The following is a 19,755-nucleotide window of genomic DNA, read 5'->3' on the forward strand; positions in this document are numbered from 1 at the left end:
TTAACTTGTGCAGCATCAGTGAAATAAATCAAGCACACCGAATACCAGCGTGTGAATCTGCCCTACTGCGCTTGCTCACTGCCCACCTTGGACCCAGTCCTGCTCCCTCTCAAGTCAATTGCAAAACTACCTTTGTCTTCAATGAGAGCAGGATCCAGCCTTACAAAGATAAGAGCCACCGTAGAGAAGCCCGACCTATACCAGCACCCAACGCAATGATCTCCGCTGCACCGAGCACCACCCCCAAGAGGTCAGCCGTGGAAATCCAGAGCCCAGCCCATGCTGCGAGTACAGTAAGAGGAGACTGACCTTGTGTATTGAGCCTCCCATTTGCTTCCAGAGCTGGGGGAGAAGCTTCTTCTTCAGCAGGGTCACTGCAGCCTCCATTGACAAAGACCAGCTCTGCCCTGCAGTCTGTCTCCCCATCGCCATGGCACTTGTCTTTTTTCATGCTAGCCTGTGGAAATGATTTGCAGTACAACAGGGGAGAAATTTAGCCACTCACTAAATACAGCCAAGTCAAGTCTGAGAAAGACAAACTGGGCTGCGTAACCTACTAAATGCAGCCCAACTGAACATCCACTTAGCGGCTTTCTTAAGGCCTGGTCCAATGCCCATGGACATTAATGGAAATTCACCGACGCGAATGAATGTTACATCAGTCCCTTTCTGTACCCCGTCCTGCTCAGATTCACACACGGCTCTGATTCTCCTCAATGTTGCTCCTTACATCATTCTCCATGGGGCCAGGTAACAATCTGAACGGCGCGTCTAGGCATTAGTCCTGAAGTCAGGCCAGTTTCACATGCCAGCGACTTCAATGGAGCTGCTCTCAATTTATCCTGGTGCGCATGAGAGGAGAAATACCAATCTAACAGACTGGATGGACATCCTTAATCTAGAGCGGAATTTCTTGGTCCGGATTTCAAGCTGCTGTCCCCAGTCATGCTGGAGGAAAGAGATGTCTCCAAAAAGCCTATATTACCAGGGAAAACCAAGTCCCCATATTGCCACTAGACTGGTTATTTTCCTTTGAGAAATGTGCAGAGGGGATTTGTCCTGTAGCTCAGGGCAATAGGATGAGGTGGGGCAGCAATATTAAAATGCACCAGCCAGACAGCCAGTGGGGACAAAGTCATGCAGATCACACTCAGCTGCAGCTCCCCCTGAATTCCAAGGGGGCTTGGTTGCAGCAAAGACCGAGCGAGAGCTGCAGAATCCGGCCCAGGAGACGTGGTTTATTCTAGTTCTAAAAAAACCAAATAACGCAACAACTTTGATTCCTAATGTAAGGAGTTTATCGGGGAGTCCAGACAACACGTACACAATAGCACACTTTCTGCACAAAAATCCACCCACCCTATAGAAAATAAAGAAATACAGCAGGTTAGCAGCTCAGGTCCCCACAATCGCAGCCCGGCTCCAGCTACTTTGGGAGGGCAGCTGCTGCAACTGCAAAACCTGACATCAAGACAAGGTCCGTTACGAACATTCAGTTTATTGGCATTTACACCAATATCAATAGCTTAAACAACTCTCTTTCTGCACTGGCAAGCAGTTGTAGTGTCTGGTTAAACAGATATAAATCTCCCACTAAAATGCTGCCCGGCCCTTCTCAGCAGGGGCAACCAAACCAAAGCCATTGTGAGATTCTTATCCAAGCTCCTTTGGAGACAGAATGAACCACAAAGTCAGAAATACAGAACCAAACAGGGCAGGGGCTTTTTCAAATGTTTAAAATGTTTCTGATTCTCAAACTGCCCACGCACCTCCTCTCCCTGAGGTGAGCTGCAGAAGGCAACAGGGCAGAAAGCACAGGTCTTTTTTTGCAGAAGGTGGTGTGAAGGGGGTTAAAAATCCAGCTTATTATGGGATGCTTTAAACTGACTAGGGGACAGCCATTGCCACCCCATACAATATGTCTGCTGAAAAACAGAGGGCCAAATTCTGCTCTCAGTCACATTGGTGGTGAGCTGGATTAATGCTGATGTAGTCCAGAAAATACACTTCCAGCCCTACCCTGACATTGCCTCAGGCCTCTGCCTCTTCCAATCCATTCTCAGCATCTTCCAACTCTCTCCTCTACTCTTTGGCCTAACCAAGGCTAGTGCCAGTCTCATGCATTGTTTTCACGGTGGTCCATATGGGACAGAGAAAGATGTGACCAGAGAAGCTAGGCAGGGAGGCAGTGGAAGTGTTCTCTCCCCCAGCACTGACATTCAAGGGCCCCCTTACGCTCCCTTCTCCCCCAGCAGACTAGGCCTGTGAGTCCCACTTTCCAGAGGAGATTCAGGAGCCAGGGACAACGCCTGCTCCTTGTTTCATTGGTGCTAGCATACTGAAGTTGCAGGGAGCACAAAGGGGGTGGAGCTGAGAGCATGCATCCCTTCCATGAACCCTGGGAGGCACAGGGTCGCAAGCTACTTGAGAGCAGGGGCTCAGCAGCCAGGCGTGTTTAATTATGCAGAAGGGCTTCAACTGAAGTAGGGGCATAATCTTGATAGAGTCAGAGTAATTATTAATTTAAAATGTTTTCTCTTCAGCCAAACCACAGGAACCATTTAACCAAGTCTAGAGCCACTGGCCCACCTAATGAATTGTTTATAGGGGGATAAAACTATTTCAGAACTGGCAGTGAGATGGATTCGCTACTACTGCTCAGTTGTGACAACTGGCCGAGGGAGGGCCCAATCCTGCTCCTATGGAAGTCAATGGCAACTGCCATTCACTGCACCGGAAGTAGGATCTGACCCATTCTGGACGAACACAGCACATCAGCTCTAGGGGTAGGAAATGCATCCTGAGTGTCTTATTAGAATTTCCTCCTCCTTGGTCTAACTTCCCCTCATCCAGCTAGAATCAGCACCAGCTTCACCTTTTCCTAATCAGCAAAGATCCCCTGAGAACGACACAGCTACTGTGGATCTAAAGGACATGAGGTTGCAGGTTTGGGCCTGATCCTGCTCCCATACATGAAATAAGTATTAGGTTATTGGGCCCAGCCCTACAATATGAATAATTATCAAGAGCCCAGCCCTTCCCTCATTGAATCCAATCCGAGCAGTGCCGTTCCAAAGTGTTTTGCAGATTTCAGAAACTAACAACAACAAAAAATGGATAAAATAGAAAAGGAAAAAAAAAAGGGGGGGGGTTGGGGGGGAGGACTGAAAACATCTTCATTGCAGACATAGCCAGTGAATTCACTGTGGTTGCAGCAGGATCACTGAAGGCCCAATTGGACCCATCACCCATTTAGAGATCAAACATTTATAACTTTAAATAAGTTGGTGGTTTAAGTACGGGAGAGTCTGTCACCTACAAAATTAAATTCTCCGCTCCCCACCAGAAATGTAATGATGAATAGGGTCTCATAACCCTGTACAGGGTGCAGGCAACAGTGTTATAACTAAAGTGATTTTTCAAATCGCAATTGGTTCTAAAAGTCTTCATTTTTGCCTAAAAACAGAACCCTCCATTTCCCGACAGCTCCCCACTAGGGGTCATGCTCTTTCTCTGGAGAACACACATGTGTGGGAACAAAGAGGGGCCCACAAGGAGTTCTGTGGAGGGCCTCAATCTCTGCTTGGGGCCTGATCCAATTCCACTGATGCAGACGCAGCAGAATGGGTGCTTAGAGCATTCTCCTGCCAGCACAGCCATAGTCACAGCAACACACCGGTGCACAAAATGGGGTCTGCTCTGCTTAGTACTCAGCGCACCATGCGTTTGTGTCGGCCAGAATTTCTCATCACTGTCGCAAACATACATCCTTAATGTCACCCTGGGGCCTCCTGAGCTGTGGATTGTCAGCTGGGATGCACAGTCTTGAGCCAAAGAACAAAGACAGGGCGGGTTTTTGTTTTTCTCCTCTCTCTCTTTTTCTCTTATTCAGACAAGGGTTTATTTTCTCCCCCCCCTCCCCCCAACCTGTCCAGCAGTTCCCATGCAACGAGGGGCACTTCACCTGAGCCCACGTGTCTCCTGCCCTCCCAATATGTCCTTGCTTGGTCCTCTTTTAGTAAACGGAAGCTCCCAGACTATCTCAGAAGCACTCTGGACCAAAGGGCTGCAGTGCAGCATCTTCCCTTGGACCAGTGAAGGAAGCCATCTTGCTGCTGTGTAGCAGGAGCCATGATGTGACATGAATGTTGTCTACAACTTTTCCCAGTGTAAACCCATGTTTTTCCTGGGACATTTTTAACTCAACTTGAAGGGCCTGATCCTGAGAAGCATGAAGGACCTGCTGTTCCCACCGGCTCAGAACCTGAGGCCCATATTCACCCAAACTCCCATTGACGTCACTGGTATCTTACCTGACTCAGGACCTAGTGAAATCTTCCCTAGGAGCAGAGGGGTGCTGGTACCCATTGACCAGGTCACTGATTTCCTCTCCAGGTAGTTCTGCATCCAGGACCAGGGCCTGGGTGGGAGAATCCTATCTTTTCTCTCTCTCTCTCTCTCTCTCTCTCTCAACTTGGACATAAATGCCTCTGTAATCTATGTGTTATAGGCAGTACAGAAACAATTGAGGTTTCTGCTTTCAGCTCTTCTTTCACCTCATCCGACAAGCATAAAGGAGCCGTCTGGACTGAACTTTTAGAGAAGACGTTTTGACATTAAGACTGGTTACGCTCTTGACACAGGTCATCAGTCAGGTGTCCATCCCACACCTGCCAAAAGCAAAAAGTCCCCACAAAGTGCACATTCAGATCCTTTCCCCAGAGCACAACAACAGTGTCTGAACACAGGGGCAGAAGAAAGAGAGAGTCTCAAGCTAAGTAAACCCCTACAGCTGTTTGTAGCAATCCCACTGATCCAGCACATCTGCTCTCAGACCAAATGAACAATTACTGGGAGCTGCCCAGACTCGCTAGACTCCCCTCAGCTACTCAGAGACCTGAAAGGCCTGCTGACTACTGCAGCTAGCAGCTCAGGGGGAGCAGCATTTCCTCCCCCGAGATGCCTCACCCGGAAGCTGGGAGTAACAGACTCACACACCTCATAAACAAAGGCAGCAAAGGTCACAGTTTCTCTCTCTAGGGACTCCAGGGTCCCTCCACAGATTTCAGGTTACTACTGAATATTAGGAGTTTATTACTAGAGACAGGACAGACCCTGAACCCTGGATCCAAACATCTTGAAACCCACCCCTACATCCACATCCAAATTTTGCAAATTACCTCTATCTTTAGAATAAGTCTACACCAGAATCCCGGCTTTGAACAGCCTAGAACTCAGGGATGTCCAAAATCTGCACCTGGGTTTTGCTGCCTGATCACGGCTGGTTAGTACACAAACATTCAAAGTCTGTAGCGGGCAATAAGGGCTTACTCCTGTTTCCACTCCAGCCACCACTGCTACGGAGGGCTTCTCTAACCAAGCTGCGTTTTTCCCTTCCTAGCGTGCATGAGCGATCCGGAGGGAGAACACAGCAAAGACCAGGCACTTGAGTTTAACCACAACCCCAAAGCTCAACCCCAGGCAGGTACCTAGGGCTGGCCCGAGCGGTAAAACTAAATCAAGTGCCTTATCTCCACTGTAAAAAGAAAAGGAGTACTTGTGGCACCTTAAAGACTAACCAATTTATTTGAGCATAAGCTTTCGTGAGCTACAGCTCACTTCATCGGACGCTCAAATAAATTGGTTAGTCTCTAAGGTGCCCACAAGTACTCCTTTTCTTTTTGCAAATACAGACTAACCCAGCTGTTACTCTGAAACATCTCCACTGTGTTTTCACCTCCGGCTCCCTCGTGCGGGATAGCCACCCCAAGGGTAAAAAAAAAAAAAAAAAAAGCTTTTTCAGCAGTGAAGGCAGGCCCTGGGTATTACAGTACAGCAATCTACAGCAACAGCTCGAATCGTTAAAGAGCTGAATCCTGTAATCTTCATTCAGACAAGGGTATGTTCTGGGCTGATCCAGTAAAATGCCTTACTATTTTTAAGAGGGCTGTGATTTCTTGTGAGCATCTCAGTCAGGCTCCCCCAGCAACACAGCTCTCTAAGGGGGTCTAACGCACGTGGCTTTCAGAAAGGACTCTCCTTCATGGTGAACCCCAGAGCTAAGGAGTTCCGACGTTTCACTGGGGGTCTTTTAGTATTTCATTGAAAAGAACTGTGTGTTGTTTGAAAGTAAACATTCTCCTACAGAGCTGGTATCCCATACACCACAACTGTACCAGAAAGTGAAACAGGCCAGAACGCACCATACGGGCTTCGGGGCTGAATTTTCAAAAGACAGGCTGTATGCTGGGCCTGCAAAATACGTACAGGCATGGAACAGATGGCTATTTGCATGGACATTTTCTTGGGACAGCCTCAGCACTCACTTTTTGAAAATATTGCTTCACTGTCCAGGATGAATGGAAGAGGGTAGTAACCAACCAGTCCAAATGGTGCAAAGCAAGTTAAAAAACTACAAAGACCTGGCCAGGGTGACCCCAGTTTTTGTGACTGCCAGCCCTGGTTTATTGCAGCCCATTAAATCTAGGAATGAAGGTGCACACCCTGAAAAAGCTCTGACTGATACTGAACAGGATCTGCAACAGCCCACCTCCTTATCATCACAGCCATTGTCCATTAACACACCACTCCAGTGCCCTGCTCCCTGCACTTAGCTCCCACTGAATACAAAGCTCCAGTGAATATAGGAGACAGAGCTTTTTTCAGGGGCCAGCCCCAGACTGAGAACAAACTCCTCCAGGAGCAAAGAACCAACCCAAACCTCCCCATTTTCCGCTCCAAACGCATGGTACATTTCTTTGACCTGCCTTCTCTAGCGTACACAGATAGCAATGTGTGTATATACAGATTATATATAAAAATTAAAAAAAATTAAAAACATCCAAAACTAAACACCCCCCTGCACACACTTCTTCCCCTGGGGAGAGAAGGAGAGAACAAACATGTAATAGTCACAGTTGCTTAATGCATGACTGGGAAGACACTCAGGTACTATGGTGACGAGCACAGTGTAAGAACCTATATAGAACAGAATAGAATGGTTCCAGGTCTTGATCCCGATATTCAAAGCCCTCCAAGAGGCTGGGCCCAGCTACTCCCGGGATACTTCTGCATCTGGAACCATGATCTCGCCCCCAAAAGTTACATCCCACTGAGACAATGAAACTGTTGAGATCAGATCCAGATCCCAGCTTTGCAGCCCAGGCCATTTAAGGTTTGCCATGCTGGGTAAAGATCATGTTGTACTATTCATTGCTTACAGAGCAACACAGATCCACCCCTTCCCTAAAGAGCTTACCCTCTACATTCAGGAGAAGGAAGGCAGAGACAGCCTTGCCTTCTAAACCCTGACTTGAGCTTCCCCTGGAAACACTATTTCCAGGCCTTTCCGCCCTTCGGAACCTGCTTGTCCCCCTAGGCCCCGTGTCCGTCGCTGCTGACTACTGCAGCTTCAATGACCTGACTCCATACCCTCCCAGTCCTCATCGAAGATGCAGTTGGGCTAGTTTCAGTTTTAATTCCAGAGGAAACAGAGTTACCCTCATCAGGTACATTTCCTCTGTAGGTGCAAAGAGTGCAATGGAAACAGCCTGGTTTTGCCTGTAGATACCTCTGTGTGCATGTCAAAAGACCACAGGGAAGCATTTTACATGATGGCTGGGATGTCAGCCATGACCCAAAAACCATTTGAATGACAAAAAGAAATAGCTGATACCAATGGCTGATTTGGGAGCTCTGGGCCATCACTTCCCAAATGGTCTTTCATTCTCCCTAAAATAGAGCATTTTCCGCTAATCCTGAAAAGTAAAGAGGTACTTGGGGTGTGCAGTTTCATAAGAAAAGGAACTTCTTGATTTGCAGATGTGCTCGTTAAAAAGGCCAGTCCCTTCCCTGCCCCACCCACCTCCTGTTTCTACCCCCTGCCCTTGCTGCCAGTTTCCCCTTTTTCACCCACAATCACAGGCTTGGAGACTTCCCCAATTTTAACTCTACCGTCTGTCTCTTTTTTGTTATTTCATCCTCTCCCGCCCCTGCTCCCACCCCCACCTTCACCTCAACCTGGCATCACATTTTAAAACGACAGCTGCCTTGTCCACACTAGGATTTCACTAATGTGTGAGTCACCATGTGTTAGCTAAAAAGTGGTGAAAAAATACCTTGTTGCCTAGAGAAAGCAAGGCCTAGGCATTTGCTCTGAAGCAGCTACACACATGGCCAGTCACTATTCTACTGTATTCTATTCTATATGGGTTCGTATCCCATGCTCATTACCCCAGTATCTGAGCATCTTCCAGTAATGCATTGAGCAACTGGGACTAACATCTATCACATGTTATTTGTTCTCTCTGAGTTCTCTAACCAGGGCAAATCCCCAATGCAGAGAAGAGATTAATTACTCCCAGGTCTGGGCTGAAGCAGGAAGTAGCAGAGAGTTGCACCTGCTATGTAGAAAAAGTTTGTCAGTTTCCACGGCTGTCAGCTGGGCACCTTTCACCAGTGCTAAACACATACAAGCAACAGCACAAAGAGAAATAAAGCAACAAAACCTCACTCTTTCCATCCACGCCTGTTCCCGCCCTCTGCCCCGGGCCCATCATTCAGACTTCAATGCTATAACAATAACCACAGCAATAAACAAGCCAGTCATTTAGGAAGAAATGGAGTAACTGAGTGTACCTGCAGAGAAGCAAGTAAGTGCATCCCCTACAGTTGGGCCCAGGGGAACCTTCGCTTCTTTCCAATCTCCTACTGTCTGTGTTTCCGTGGATCATTTTCTCTCATACACATTTACCAACCACAGAGACCCTAACTTTCAGCTCTTCCCCATGGGTCTCCATCCAGCTGCATTTCCCATCCACCTGGGACTGGGGCAAGCTCCAGAGCTGCTGCAGAATTGGCTTCTTAGGCACCACCTAGCCCCTTCCCCATTATATCACCAAGGGAGTTTCTTCTCATTGGCCTTTGGGAGGATGAAGCAGAATAAAGTGCAGTTTCTTTAACTGGGTCACTACCTGAAGGCTCGGTGTATGGAACCTGCAGTGAAACGTCTCAACACTGAAGAATTCCCTCTCCCCTTCCTTCCCCAGGCCAGGGGTAACCTGATGCCCTAGTAACCAGCCGAGATCTGCTTTTTAAAAACAAAAAACAAAAACAAAAAAGGTATTTCCAGACAACCGGTCAAAAAACTAGGAATGTATCCAAAGGTACTTGAGCATGCAAATGCCATAACTCAGGTCCCAGTGGGGAACCATTACAGCTGTTATTATTTATGCATTTGTATTACAGTAACACCTATGAGTCCCAACTGAGATCAGGGCCCTATTGGGCAGAGTGCTGTACACAGTCATGGAGATAGGTCCCTGCCCTACAGAGACTACAATCTACACAGACAAGACAAACAAAGGAAGGATTGCTATCCCCATTTTACAGATAGGAAATTGAGGCCCAGAGAGATTAAGTGATTTACCCAAGGTGGCATTCTGTCTCTCCCCAACCAGCCCACAAGCAGCCAGAGAATTCCCCTGCCATGGGCACTGCATTGTGACATCATAGGCAGCCCTACACTGCCCCCACTGCACACTTCAGCTGTGGGAGGCAGAGCGTCGAGGGCAGAGAACTGAACACAGAGCTCCTACTGTTGTACCCCCAGGACCATCCTTCATCTCTGTGTAAAAACTCTTCCCAGAAATAAGTGTGAACTTCCAAGACATGACAACAAATACACTGGAAGGCAATCAAGCTGTTTGACCCATTCCTAAAGCCTACAGCTAAAAGAACCCAACACTCTATGTTTGTGGCACACAATTCTGCACATACTCATATGCAACAATCTGAAAAGGAGGCCAAACTGAGGTTCCTTTAAAAATATGGCCCTTTATGCCTAAATCTGGGGAACACTTAATATAATGTTACCTACAGATTAGAGCAGCTCACTGGGTTTTATCTCTGTCTGTGCCACTGATTCATTGGGTTTCCTTAGGCAAGTCATTTAATCTCCCTGAGCCAAATTCATTGTGTTCCAGATAATCCCCATCCCTCTGCCAATTTCCCACCCAGAACATGAGGGAAAATCCAACTAAAAGTCTGGCTGAAACAAACAGTACTAATGTATGGGAGAGGGAAGGTTCCCAACATTAACCAGTGACCTAAATAATGATTAAATTTACTACTGTGCACTCCTGGGCTTTGTAAACCCACAGCTGTGGATGTATGAAAATTCTCAGGATAATCCCCCAAGCCATGTGTGTCCGTCCGGCTTTGACAAGTTACTCATCCCCCAGGTGAAGCTCTTTTTGCAGCCTGACATTCTTCTCCATAGAGTCCAAGGCCAGAAGGGACCATTGTGATCCTGGAGCGAGTCTGAGCCTCCTGCACACCCCAGGCCGGGGAACTGCCCCAAGGTAACCCCACCGCAGAGCTTTTAGATCTTGGTTTAAAATGGCCAGTGAGGGAGCATCCACCAGGACTATTATTAGCGAACATCAATAAATCCGCGGGTGAGACTCTGTACAAGGGTCCCAACAGCAACCCATCCCCGCCCCCAACTACCAGCCCCGATCATCCCATCACCCCCAAGCCAGCTCCAAATACCAGCGACAATCCCCTAATGAGATCAGCCCCATGACCTCAGAGAACAGCCACCAGCCCCAAATCAAAATACCCTCAACCCCACCCCCACCCCGAAACGCCCTCCCCTCCCCCCCTTCCCCCTCCCCCTCCCGCCGACCCCAGACAAAGCCCGGCCGGCGCCCAGCGGGGGCTGCCGGCGCCTTTGCTGCCGATGTTGGACCAGCGGCGGCTGGATCCGGAGTCTGATCCCGAGTCTGCCCCGCAGCGGTCCCGTGCCCGGATCGTTCCCTTCCCTGCCCCCCCCGCCCGGCTCTGCCCCCCCAGCGGTCCCGTACGCGGCTCGTTCCCTTCCCTGCCCCCCCGGCCCGGCTCTGCCCCCCCAGCGGTCCCGTACGCGGCTCGTTCCCTTCCCTGCCCCCCCCGCCCGGCTCTGCCCCCCCAGCGGTCCCGTACGCGCCTCGTTCCCTTCCCTGCCCCCCCCAGCCCGGCTCTACCCCCCCAGCGGTCCCGTGCCCGGCTCGTTCCCTTCCCTGCCCCCCCCCAGCGGTCCCGTGCCCCGCTCGTTCCCTTCCCTGCCCCCCCCCGCCCGGCTCTGCCCCCCCCCCCCAGCGGTCCCGTGCCCGGCTCGTTCCCTTTTCTGCGCCCCCCCCAATCCCAGCCCGGCTCTGCCCCCCCGAAGTCCCGTGTCCGGCTCGTTCCCTTCCCTGCCCCCCCCGTCCCAGCCCGGCTCTGCCCCCCCAGCAGTCCCGTGCCCGGATCGTTCCTTTCCCTGCTCCCCCCGTCCCAGCCCGGCTCTGCCCCCCCAGCGGTCCCGTGCCCGGCTCTGCCCGCCTCCCGGCTCCCCCCAGCCCGGCTCTACTCCCCAGCCGTCCCTGCCAACTTCTGCCCCCCCCCGCCGCCGCCAGGCTCCTTCCCCCCACCCCCGCATCCCGACTCTGCCCCCCAGCGGTCCTGTATCCGGCTCTGCCCCCCACCCCCCCCGCAGCCGTCCCTGCCCCCCCTTTTCCCCTCCCAGCCCGGCTCCCCCCGAAGTCCCGTGCCCGCTCTACTCCCCTAGCACGGCCCCCCCTTCCCGGCCCGGCGCCCCCCCCCCCCGCGCTCGCTCACATGGGTGCAGAAAGTTTCGCTCCTGGATACAAAGTTGCAGCGATTGTTGCCGCAGCCCGGCCGGCCCCTCCCCCGGCTCGGCCCCCCGCCCCCGGCGCCGCCTGGGGGGGCGGGGGCTGCTGCCCGGACTCACCGTTCCGCGCCCCCCCCCCGGGCCCCGGCGGGCGCGCGGAGCCGCTCTGCAGCCCGCGGCGGGCGCTGGGAGCCAGGCGTGACTTTTCCCGGGTCTCGAATCGGAAACTGGCAACCGCAAAGCTACGTTTACTTGGCGCGTTAACCCTCCCCGCGCCGGGCCGGGCCGCCCCTCCGGCTCCGGCTCCGGCTGCGGCTGCTCCACCCCGGGGGCTGGGGGCTGGGGGCCAGGGCCGGGCCGCCGCGCGTCCCCCCCGAGCCCGGGCCAGCCGCAGCGGGAGGCCCCGCAGGTGGGCCCCGGGGGGAGAGAACTAACCCGGCTTGCGCCCCCCCCGGCGCTGCACGGGGCAGGAGGCTGCCCCCGGCCCCGGCCCCGGCCCCGGCCGCCGGGACACTCCACGTCGGCTCCCACCGCTGGACAATGAACCCGACGGTCCGTGAAACCAGCTGCTTTCTCCCCAGGGGGGAGCCCCTTCTCCCCGCGCCGCGGCCCCGGCGGGCTGTCCCGCGCAGAGCCCAAGCCCTTCGGGGCAAGGAGCGTGCCCCCCCCCGCCCCGGTTCCCCCCCGCCCCGGGGACGCTGAAGGAGCCCAATAAATAATACAGTAATGAGCAGTAAATGTCCTCATGCCGCTGAATAAATACAGGGTAGGCCCACACTGGGAATACCGCCTCCAGTTCTGGTCGCCCCCATCTCAGAAAAGATACCTTAGGGGTCAAAAAGGGCCAGAGAAGGCCAGCGGAACTGACGAGGGGGGTGGAGAAGCTTCCATCTGAGGCAAGGTTGATAAGACTGGGACTGTTCAGTCTAGAAAAGAGACCGCTGAGGGGGGATATGACCAGGATCTATAACACCATGAATGGGGCGGGAAAAGTGAATAGGGACGTGTTAGTTACTCTTTCACATAAGGAAAACCAGGGGTCACCCAATGAAATCAATCGGCAGCAGGCTTAAACAAAAGGAAGCACTACTTCACACAATGTACGGTCAACCTGTGGAACTCACTGCCAGGGGATGTTGTGAAGGCCAAAGGTATAACTGGGTTCAAGAAAGAATTAGATACATTTAATGGAGGATAGGTCCATCAGTGGCTATTAATGAAGATGGTCAGGGATGCAATCCCATTCTCTGGGTATCCCTAAGCCTCTGCCTGCCAGAAGCTGGGATGGACAACAGAGGATGGATCACTTGAGGATTACCTGTTCTGTTCAGGTTTCAGAGTAGCAGCCATGTTAGTCTATATGTGCAAAAAGAAAAGGAGTACTTTTGGCACCTTTTTGATGCATCCGATGAAGTGAGCTGTAGCTCACGAAAGCTCATGCTCAAATAAATGGGTTAGTCTCTAAGGTGCCACAAGTCCTCCTTTTCTTTTTGCGAATACAGACTAACATGGCTGTTACTCTGAAATTTGGCACCTTAGAAATTAACAAATTTATTTGAGCATAAGCTTTCGTGAGCTACAGCTCACTGTATACATCCGATGAAGTGAGCTGTAGCTCACGAAAGCTTGTGCTCAAATAAATTTGTTAGTCTCTAAGGTGCCATAAGTACTCCTTTTCTGTTCTGTTCATTCCCTCTGAAGCACCTGGCACTGGCCACTCTTGGAAGACAACATACTAGGCTAGATGGATCATTGGTTCTGACCCTGTATGGCCGTTCTTACGTTCTAAATATTAAATAACAACAACAAAAACACACTGCAATCAAAATAAAGAGCCAATCATCCCACGATGGCCAGCTGGAACCAAAGGATCGGTACCAAAGGATCGGTAAACCCCATAACCTTCAGATCAACCAGCCTACACAAGATAGAGTCACTTTGCCAACAGCACTTTGCATATCTACACATCTGAGGGTTTCAAAGCAGTTTTTGAACATGAATGAAGCCTCACAACAAATGCAAAATCCTCATGACAAGCTAAACTGGGGTTACCAATGTTTAAAAAGGGGACAGAAATTTTGAAGTCTGGGTGAGAGAGAGACACAATGTGCCCAGTTTCTGCCCAGGACAAGGTATCAGAGGGCATTTGGGGTTTAATGCCTCATGTCTAATTGCCATTATTTTCTGTACCTGATTCACCAGTAGGTTGCTACAGACCTGTAAGAGACAGGAATATTATTATCCCTATTTCACAGAGGCAAAGTGATTTAGCCAAGGTAACACAGGAATACATAGTAGAACTGGGACTCTCACTCCAAGACCTTTCTTCCACTTCATGCAAAAGACAGAGATGAAAAATGGAGCTGCACATGCAAAATATACAAGTGAATAAAGGAAAAAGTCCAAAAACCTAGTCCTGGATAAGCCTTCTGAAACACTGGAGATTGCCGTTTCAATAAACAAAAAGCCACCTAAACCTATAGCTAATCTGCTCTCTGCTGGGAAGATTAAAACCAGGCAAATAGGTTTTATTTTTTGTTTGTTTTTCCAAATTTGGAAAATAAAATGTTTTCATAAGCCAGACTCTTGAGATGTTGTAGGCCATGGTTCAGAACAGAATTTGTGATTATCGCCAAGCCACATTCTTCTGCCTTATGGAGCCACAAACTCTGCTCCTCTGCTAAAATCCTTTCTGTTTCTTTCTCCCTGGTAAGGAATCCAGTGGCACCTTAAAGACTAACAGATTTATTTGGGCATAAGCTTTCGTGCATTTGAAGAAGTGGGTTTTTTACCCACAAAAGTTTATGCCCAAATAAATCTGTTAGTCTTTAAGGTGCCACCAGACTCCTTGTTGTTTCTGTGGATACAAACGAACACGGCTACCCCCTGATACTTTTCTCCCCATTGACTCTCCATCTCACTCAAAGCTCATTGGAAAATGCCCCTTTTCATGTCCTCTCCCCTTCTGTTATTTTTTAACTTAGGGAAAGCATTTGGGGGGATATTGTTTGTATGAAAGGCACAGTACAAAACAAAGATGCATTGTACTGGATTATAATGTAACGTCCCCCGTCCCCACCACCCATCCATAGCAACACTACTGGGTAAAATGCAATGATGCTTTGAATCTATTTCTCAACAGTAAAGGGAGTTTGTCTGTGGATCAGGAGGAGAAAGGACATGCCTTTTGAGAGGATTTGGTACTTAAATTAACCTTTATAGATCCTTCCAATATGCTCAGTTCATTAATTCAGCCACTCCTGCCAAATAGGGCCCCGATCCTGCAACTTGTTCTGGGCAAACAGACTCCAAGGCTATGTGCTCTCCAGCATTGCTCCACACACTGAACCCTTGAGTCCAAGTGCTCCCCAGCATTGTTCCACACAGAGCCCTGGGTCCATCTGCCTGGAAGGAGTTGCAGGGTGGGGGCCTTGGAGCTGAGTTTCGCTGCACATCCCTGTCAGGGTGATTCAGAGAAGTCTGGAAAGAGACGGTATCCCTCCAGTAACGAGAAGTGTTTTTTCAGAGTAGCAGCCGTGTTAGTCTGTATCCGCAAAAAGAAAAGGAGGACTTGTGGCACCTGAGAGACTAACAAACTTATTTGAGCAGTTTATCACTCTGCTGGTCTTCTTCAGCCCTCATTTTAAATACATGGAGCCCGTTAACCATCCAGCACAAAAAGGCACTATCTGTCATGACCATCATAACAAAACTGCATTGAATCAGTAACATTCATTCCGATCAAAAGGGACATGTCCTCAGCTTTCACTACAGCTGCGTTCTAGTAACATGCACCGGACCCTGCCAGAACAACCGATGGAAAACCTGCAGCCAGAGCTCCACTGCTACAATGATCAACACCCCCCATAACACACCTTTCAAGATCCAGGGGCCCACACAGAGCCGTCCCTTGGGTACAGCGAATTGGGGCGACCACTCTGGGGCCCATGCTTTGGGGGGCCCCAAGGGCCAGTGTGATTGGCCGGCGCAGTCGGTCCCAGAAGAGACGAATCCGCCACTTCCGCCCCGGGCCCCGCCTCTTCCTAGGGATGGCCCTGCCGACACATGCCTATCACAACATGCAGTATAACTCATCCAGCGCACTAAATGCCCCAATAACAACTAGGTGGGTGAAACCAGACAATCACTATGCACTTGAATGAACTGACACAGGAAAATGACAAAAGATAAAGACACCCTATCACTGTGAACACTTTTCACAAAGCCATCACTCTCTATCTGACCTATCAGTCCTCATCCTCAAAGGAAACCTGCAGGACACTTTCAGAAGATGAGTCTGGGAGCTTAAATTCATAACTCTGCTAGGCACTAAGAGTCATGGCCTGAACAGAGACACTGGATTTATGGCTTATTAGAAAAATCTGTAACTCTCTACACCCCCTCTTTTTGTCCTATGACTGCAGAGGTGTTAACAGGCCACTTCACCTTGAATGGTCCCTTAAAATAAGTGCTACGTACACTAAACAATCTGTTCCACCTTGTATTTAGCTGTGACGCCCTAGACCCTAGAAAGAGCTCTGGGTAAGATGGGCTTGTCTCTCTCACCAACAGAATTTGGTCCAGTAAAAGATATTACACCATCCCCCTTGTCTCTCTAGTAATCATCTCAGCCCTTCCATGTGTAACTCCTGTGTCATCCCTGACCCTGAACTCCTTCTTTCCGACATCTCATCTGCCTGCAGATTGGCCTCTTGCCTTCTCTGCCGCATTGCGTGTGTATACCACTGCCCCAACAGCACCTCTGCTGCACTCCTCATTTATGCCTTCATCTACCTCATGGTCCTCTTCCAAAAACCTTCTTAAAACTCTCCTTTGCTGTTATGCCCACACTTAGGCTGCTGCACTAAGACCACTGCTCATCCTGCTGAGCCATATTACAGAACAATAGAAATGTAAGACTGGAAGGGACCTCAAAAGGTCATTAGGTCCAGCCCTCTGTGCTGAGGCAGGACCAAGTAAACCTAGAGCATCCCTGACAGGCGTTTCTCCAACCTGTTCTTGAGGGGGATTCTACAACCTCCCTTGGAAGCCTATTTCAGAGCTGAACTACCTCAATCTCTCTGGTCACGCAATCACAGACATGAAGGTCGCTATCTTAAAACAAAAAAACTTCAAATCCAGACTCCAGCGAGAAACTGCTGAATTGGAATTCATTTGCAAATTGGATACTATTAATTTAGGCTTAAATAGAGACTGGGAGTGGCTAAGTCATTATGCAAGGTAGCCTATTTCCTCTTGTTTTTTCCTCCCCCCCCCCCCAGATGTTCTGGTTTAACTTGGATTTAAACTTGGAGAGTGATCAGTTTGGACGAGCTATTACCAGCAGGAGAGTGAGTCTGTGTGTGTATGGGGGTGGGTTTTTGGAGGGGGGTGAGGGAGTGAGAGAACCTGGATTTGTGCAGGAAATGGCCTAACTTCATTATCATGCACATTGTGTAAAGAGTTGTCACTTTGGATGGGCTATCACCAGCAGGAGAGTGAATTTGTGTGGGGGGGTGGAGGGTGAGAAAACCTGGATTTGTGCTGGAAATGGCCTAACCTGCCGATTACTTTAGATAAGCTATTACCAGCAGGACAGTGGGGTGGGAGGAGGTATTGTTTCATATTCTCTGTGTATATATAAAGTCTGCTGCAGTTTCCACGGTATGTATCTGATGAAGTGAGCTGTAGCTCACGAAAGCTCATGCTCAAATAAACTGGTTAGTCTCTAAGGTGCCACAAGTACTCCTTTTCTTTTTGCGAATACAGACTAACACGGCTGTTACTCTGAAACCCCTCATAGGTAGAAAGTTTTTCCTAACATCTAACCTGAATCTCCCTTGCTGCAGATTAATACCATTACTTCTTATCCTACCTTCAGTGGACTTGGAGAACAACTGATTGCTGTCCTCTTTACATAAGAACATAAGAACGGCCATACTGGGTCAAACCAAGGGTCCATCTAGCCCAGTATCCTCTCTTCCGACAGTGGCCAATGCCAGGTGCCCCAGAGGGAATGAACAGAACAGGTAATCATCAAGTGACCCATCCCCTGTCACTCATTCCCAGCTTCTTTATAAGAGCCCTTAATGTATTGGAAAACTATCAGGTCCCCCTTGTAACCAAGAGTATAGTTTGGATTAAAAAAGTAAGTAGAAGTTAGGTTTTGCGCCTAGGTTGTATGGGAAATGGAAATTGCTAGTGTGAAAAAGTTAGAAACAAGTTGAAGACAGAGTGTTACGGGAAAGTAAGCATTAGCAAGGCCATAAGCCAGGGTTATGTTACTGTTATCTCTTGGTTATAACTGATTTAAGCAAGGTTTTTAGTGTTTTTGAGAACTGTGAATGTTCTATTCAAATGCTATCTATATTGATAGTATGGGAAGGACATTGGTGCAGATGTTAATTTAAATAATGTGTAATTAAAGAGCCAATAAGAAGGTGGTAGAAATATAATTATGGTAAAGGGCAGTTTAATGTTAATTAGTTTTATAACAGAGGATAAAAGGTGTAGTTTTGCCAAATTGCAAGTGAGCTCCAATTAACATCCACAGACTACTGTTAGGTCCCAGGATTACACTTCACTCTATGGCAGCAGAAGGATCACCCCTGGATACACTACTTCATCTTGGAGTGTAAGTATAACTGTACTATGGTGTAAGTGGTAATTGCATGCCTGTTTGCTAAACTAATTATTTTCCTTTTAAATAAAGTTTGGTTATATCAATCCAAGTGTCACCTAGTGATCCTCTACTAAATACATTTTCTGCTGTAACCGACCTAAAGGCTCAAACCTGAAAACTAAATTGGTTTTATTGCACCCTTCTCTTTAACAACTTAATATTAATTGGGAACATTTCAACTTAAAGGTTACACAAGGTTACATCCCCTCAGTCTTCTTTTCTTGAGATTAAACATGCCTAACTTTTTTAACTTTCCTCATGAATCAGGTTTTCTAAACCTTTTTATCAGTTTTGGTGCTCACCACTGGACTCTCCAATTTATCCACATCTTTCCCAAAGTATGGCACCCAGAGCTGCACACAGTACTGCAGATGAGGCCTCACCAGTGCCAGGCAGAGCAGGACAATTACCTTCCGGGTCTTACATACAACACTCCTGTTAATAAACACTGGAATTATGTTCGACTTTTTCACAACTGCATCATATTTTTGGCTCATATTCGGTGTATCCACTATAAACCCAGATCGTTTTCAGCAGTACGACCACCTAGCCAGTTATTCCCCATTTAGTAGGTGTGCATTTCATTTTTTCCTTTCTAAGTGTCCTACTTTACATTTGTCTTTATTGAATTTCATCTTGTTGATTTCAGACCAATTCTCTAATTTTCAAGTTCATTCTCAATTCTAATCCTGTCCTCCAAAGTGCTAGCAACCCCAACCCTCTTGGTGTCATCTGTAAATTTTATAAGCATGCTCTCACTCCAATATCCAACTCATTAATGAAAATATTAAATAGTATCAGACCCAGGACTGACCTCTGTAGGACCCATCAGAGAGGCATTCCCGATTTGACAGGCAACCCTTGATAACTACTTTTTGAGTACAGTCTTTCAATCAGTTATACAACCACTTTATAGTAATTTCATCTAGACCACATTTCCCTAGTTTGCTTATAAGACTGTCACGTGGGACTATGTCAAAACCTTACAAAAATCAAGATATATCACTCCTACTGTTTTCCCCCAATTTAATTGTTTCCTTGTGCTCCCTTGCCTGTCTGTATCCATCTGTTGTCTCTTGTTTTATACTTAGACTGTCAGCTCCTTAGGACAGGGACCATCTTTTTGTTCTGTGTTTGTAGAGCACAGTGGCTAGTCCGTGGCTGAGGCTCCGAAGCACTCCACAATGCAAAATATGATAAAATAAATAATATCTCGCATCACTTTCATTAGTTCAATTCCCCCTCCTCTGGTCCCCTTACGTCCCAGATTTCCAGACTCCTGCATGGGCAGAGGGCTTCTTCTGCATTCTCAAACATATAAAGAAGCACCAATGTGCTCCATCACATCATCCTCATCTCTTCACCCGACATTGCTCTGTAATTGTCAGCTCCTTGGGACAGGGACTCTGGGAAATCCTGGCTC

General features: G+C 48.8%; 1 protein-coding gene across 1 annotated transcript in view; it reads right to left on the reverse strand.

The window, feature by feature from the left end:
* DNMT3B (DNA methyltransferase 3 beta) overlaps nucleotides 1-11,840 on the reverse strand; it is a 46,788-nt gene extending 34,948 nt beyond the window's left edge. Inside the window, exons 1-2 of the mRNA XM_077832026.1 lie at nucleotides 11,771-11,840; nucleotides 310-457 (exon numbers count right to left, since the gene is read on the reverse strand). Of these exons, the coding sequence (XP_077688152.1) occupies nucleotides 310-451 (142 nt within the window). The 5' untranslated portion in view covers nucleotides 452-457; nucleotides 11,771-11,840. The remainder of the gene's footprint in view (nucleotides 1-309; nucleotides 458-11,770) is intronic.
* Nucleotides 11,841-19,755: the final 7,915 nt, after the last annotated feature.

This window comes from Eretmochelys imbricata, chromosome 13 (assembly GCF_965152235.1).
Source record: "Eretmochelys imbricata isolate rEreImb1 chromosome 13, rEreImb1.hap1, whole genome shotgun sequence".
Classification (NCBI taxonomy): domain Eukaryota; kingdom Metazoa; phylum Chordata; order Testudines; family Cheloniidae; genus Eretmochelys; species Eretmochelys imbricata.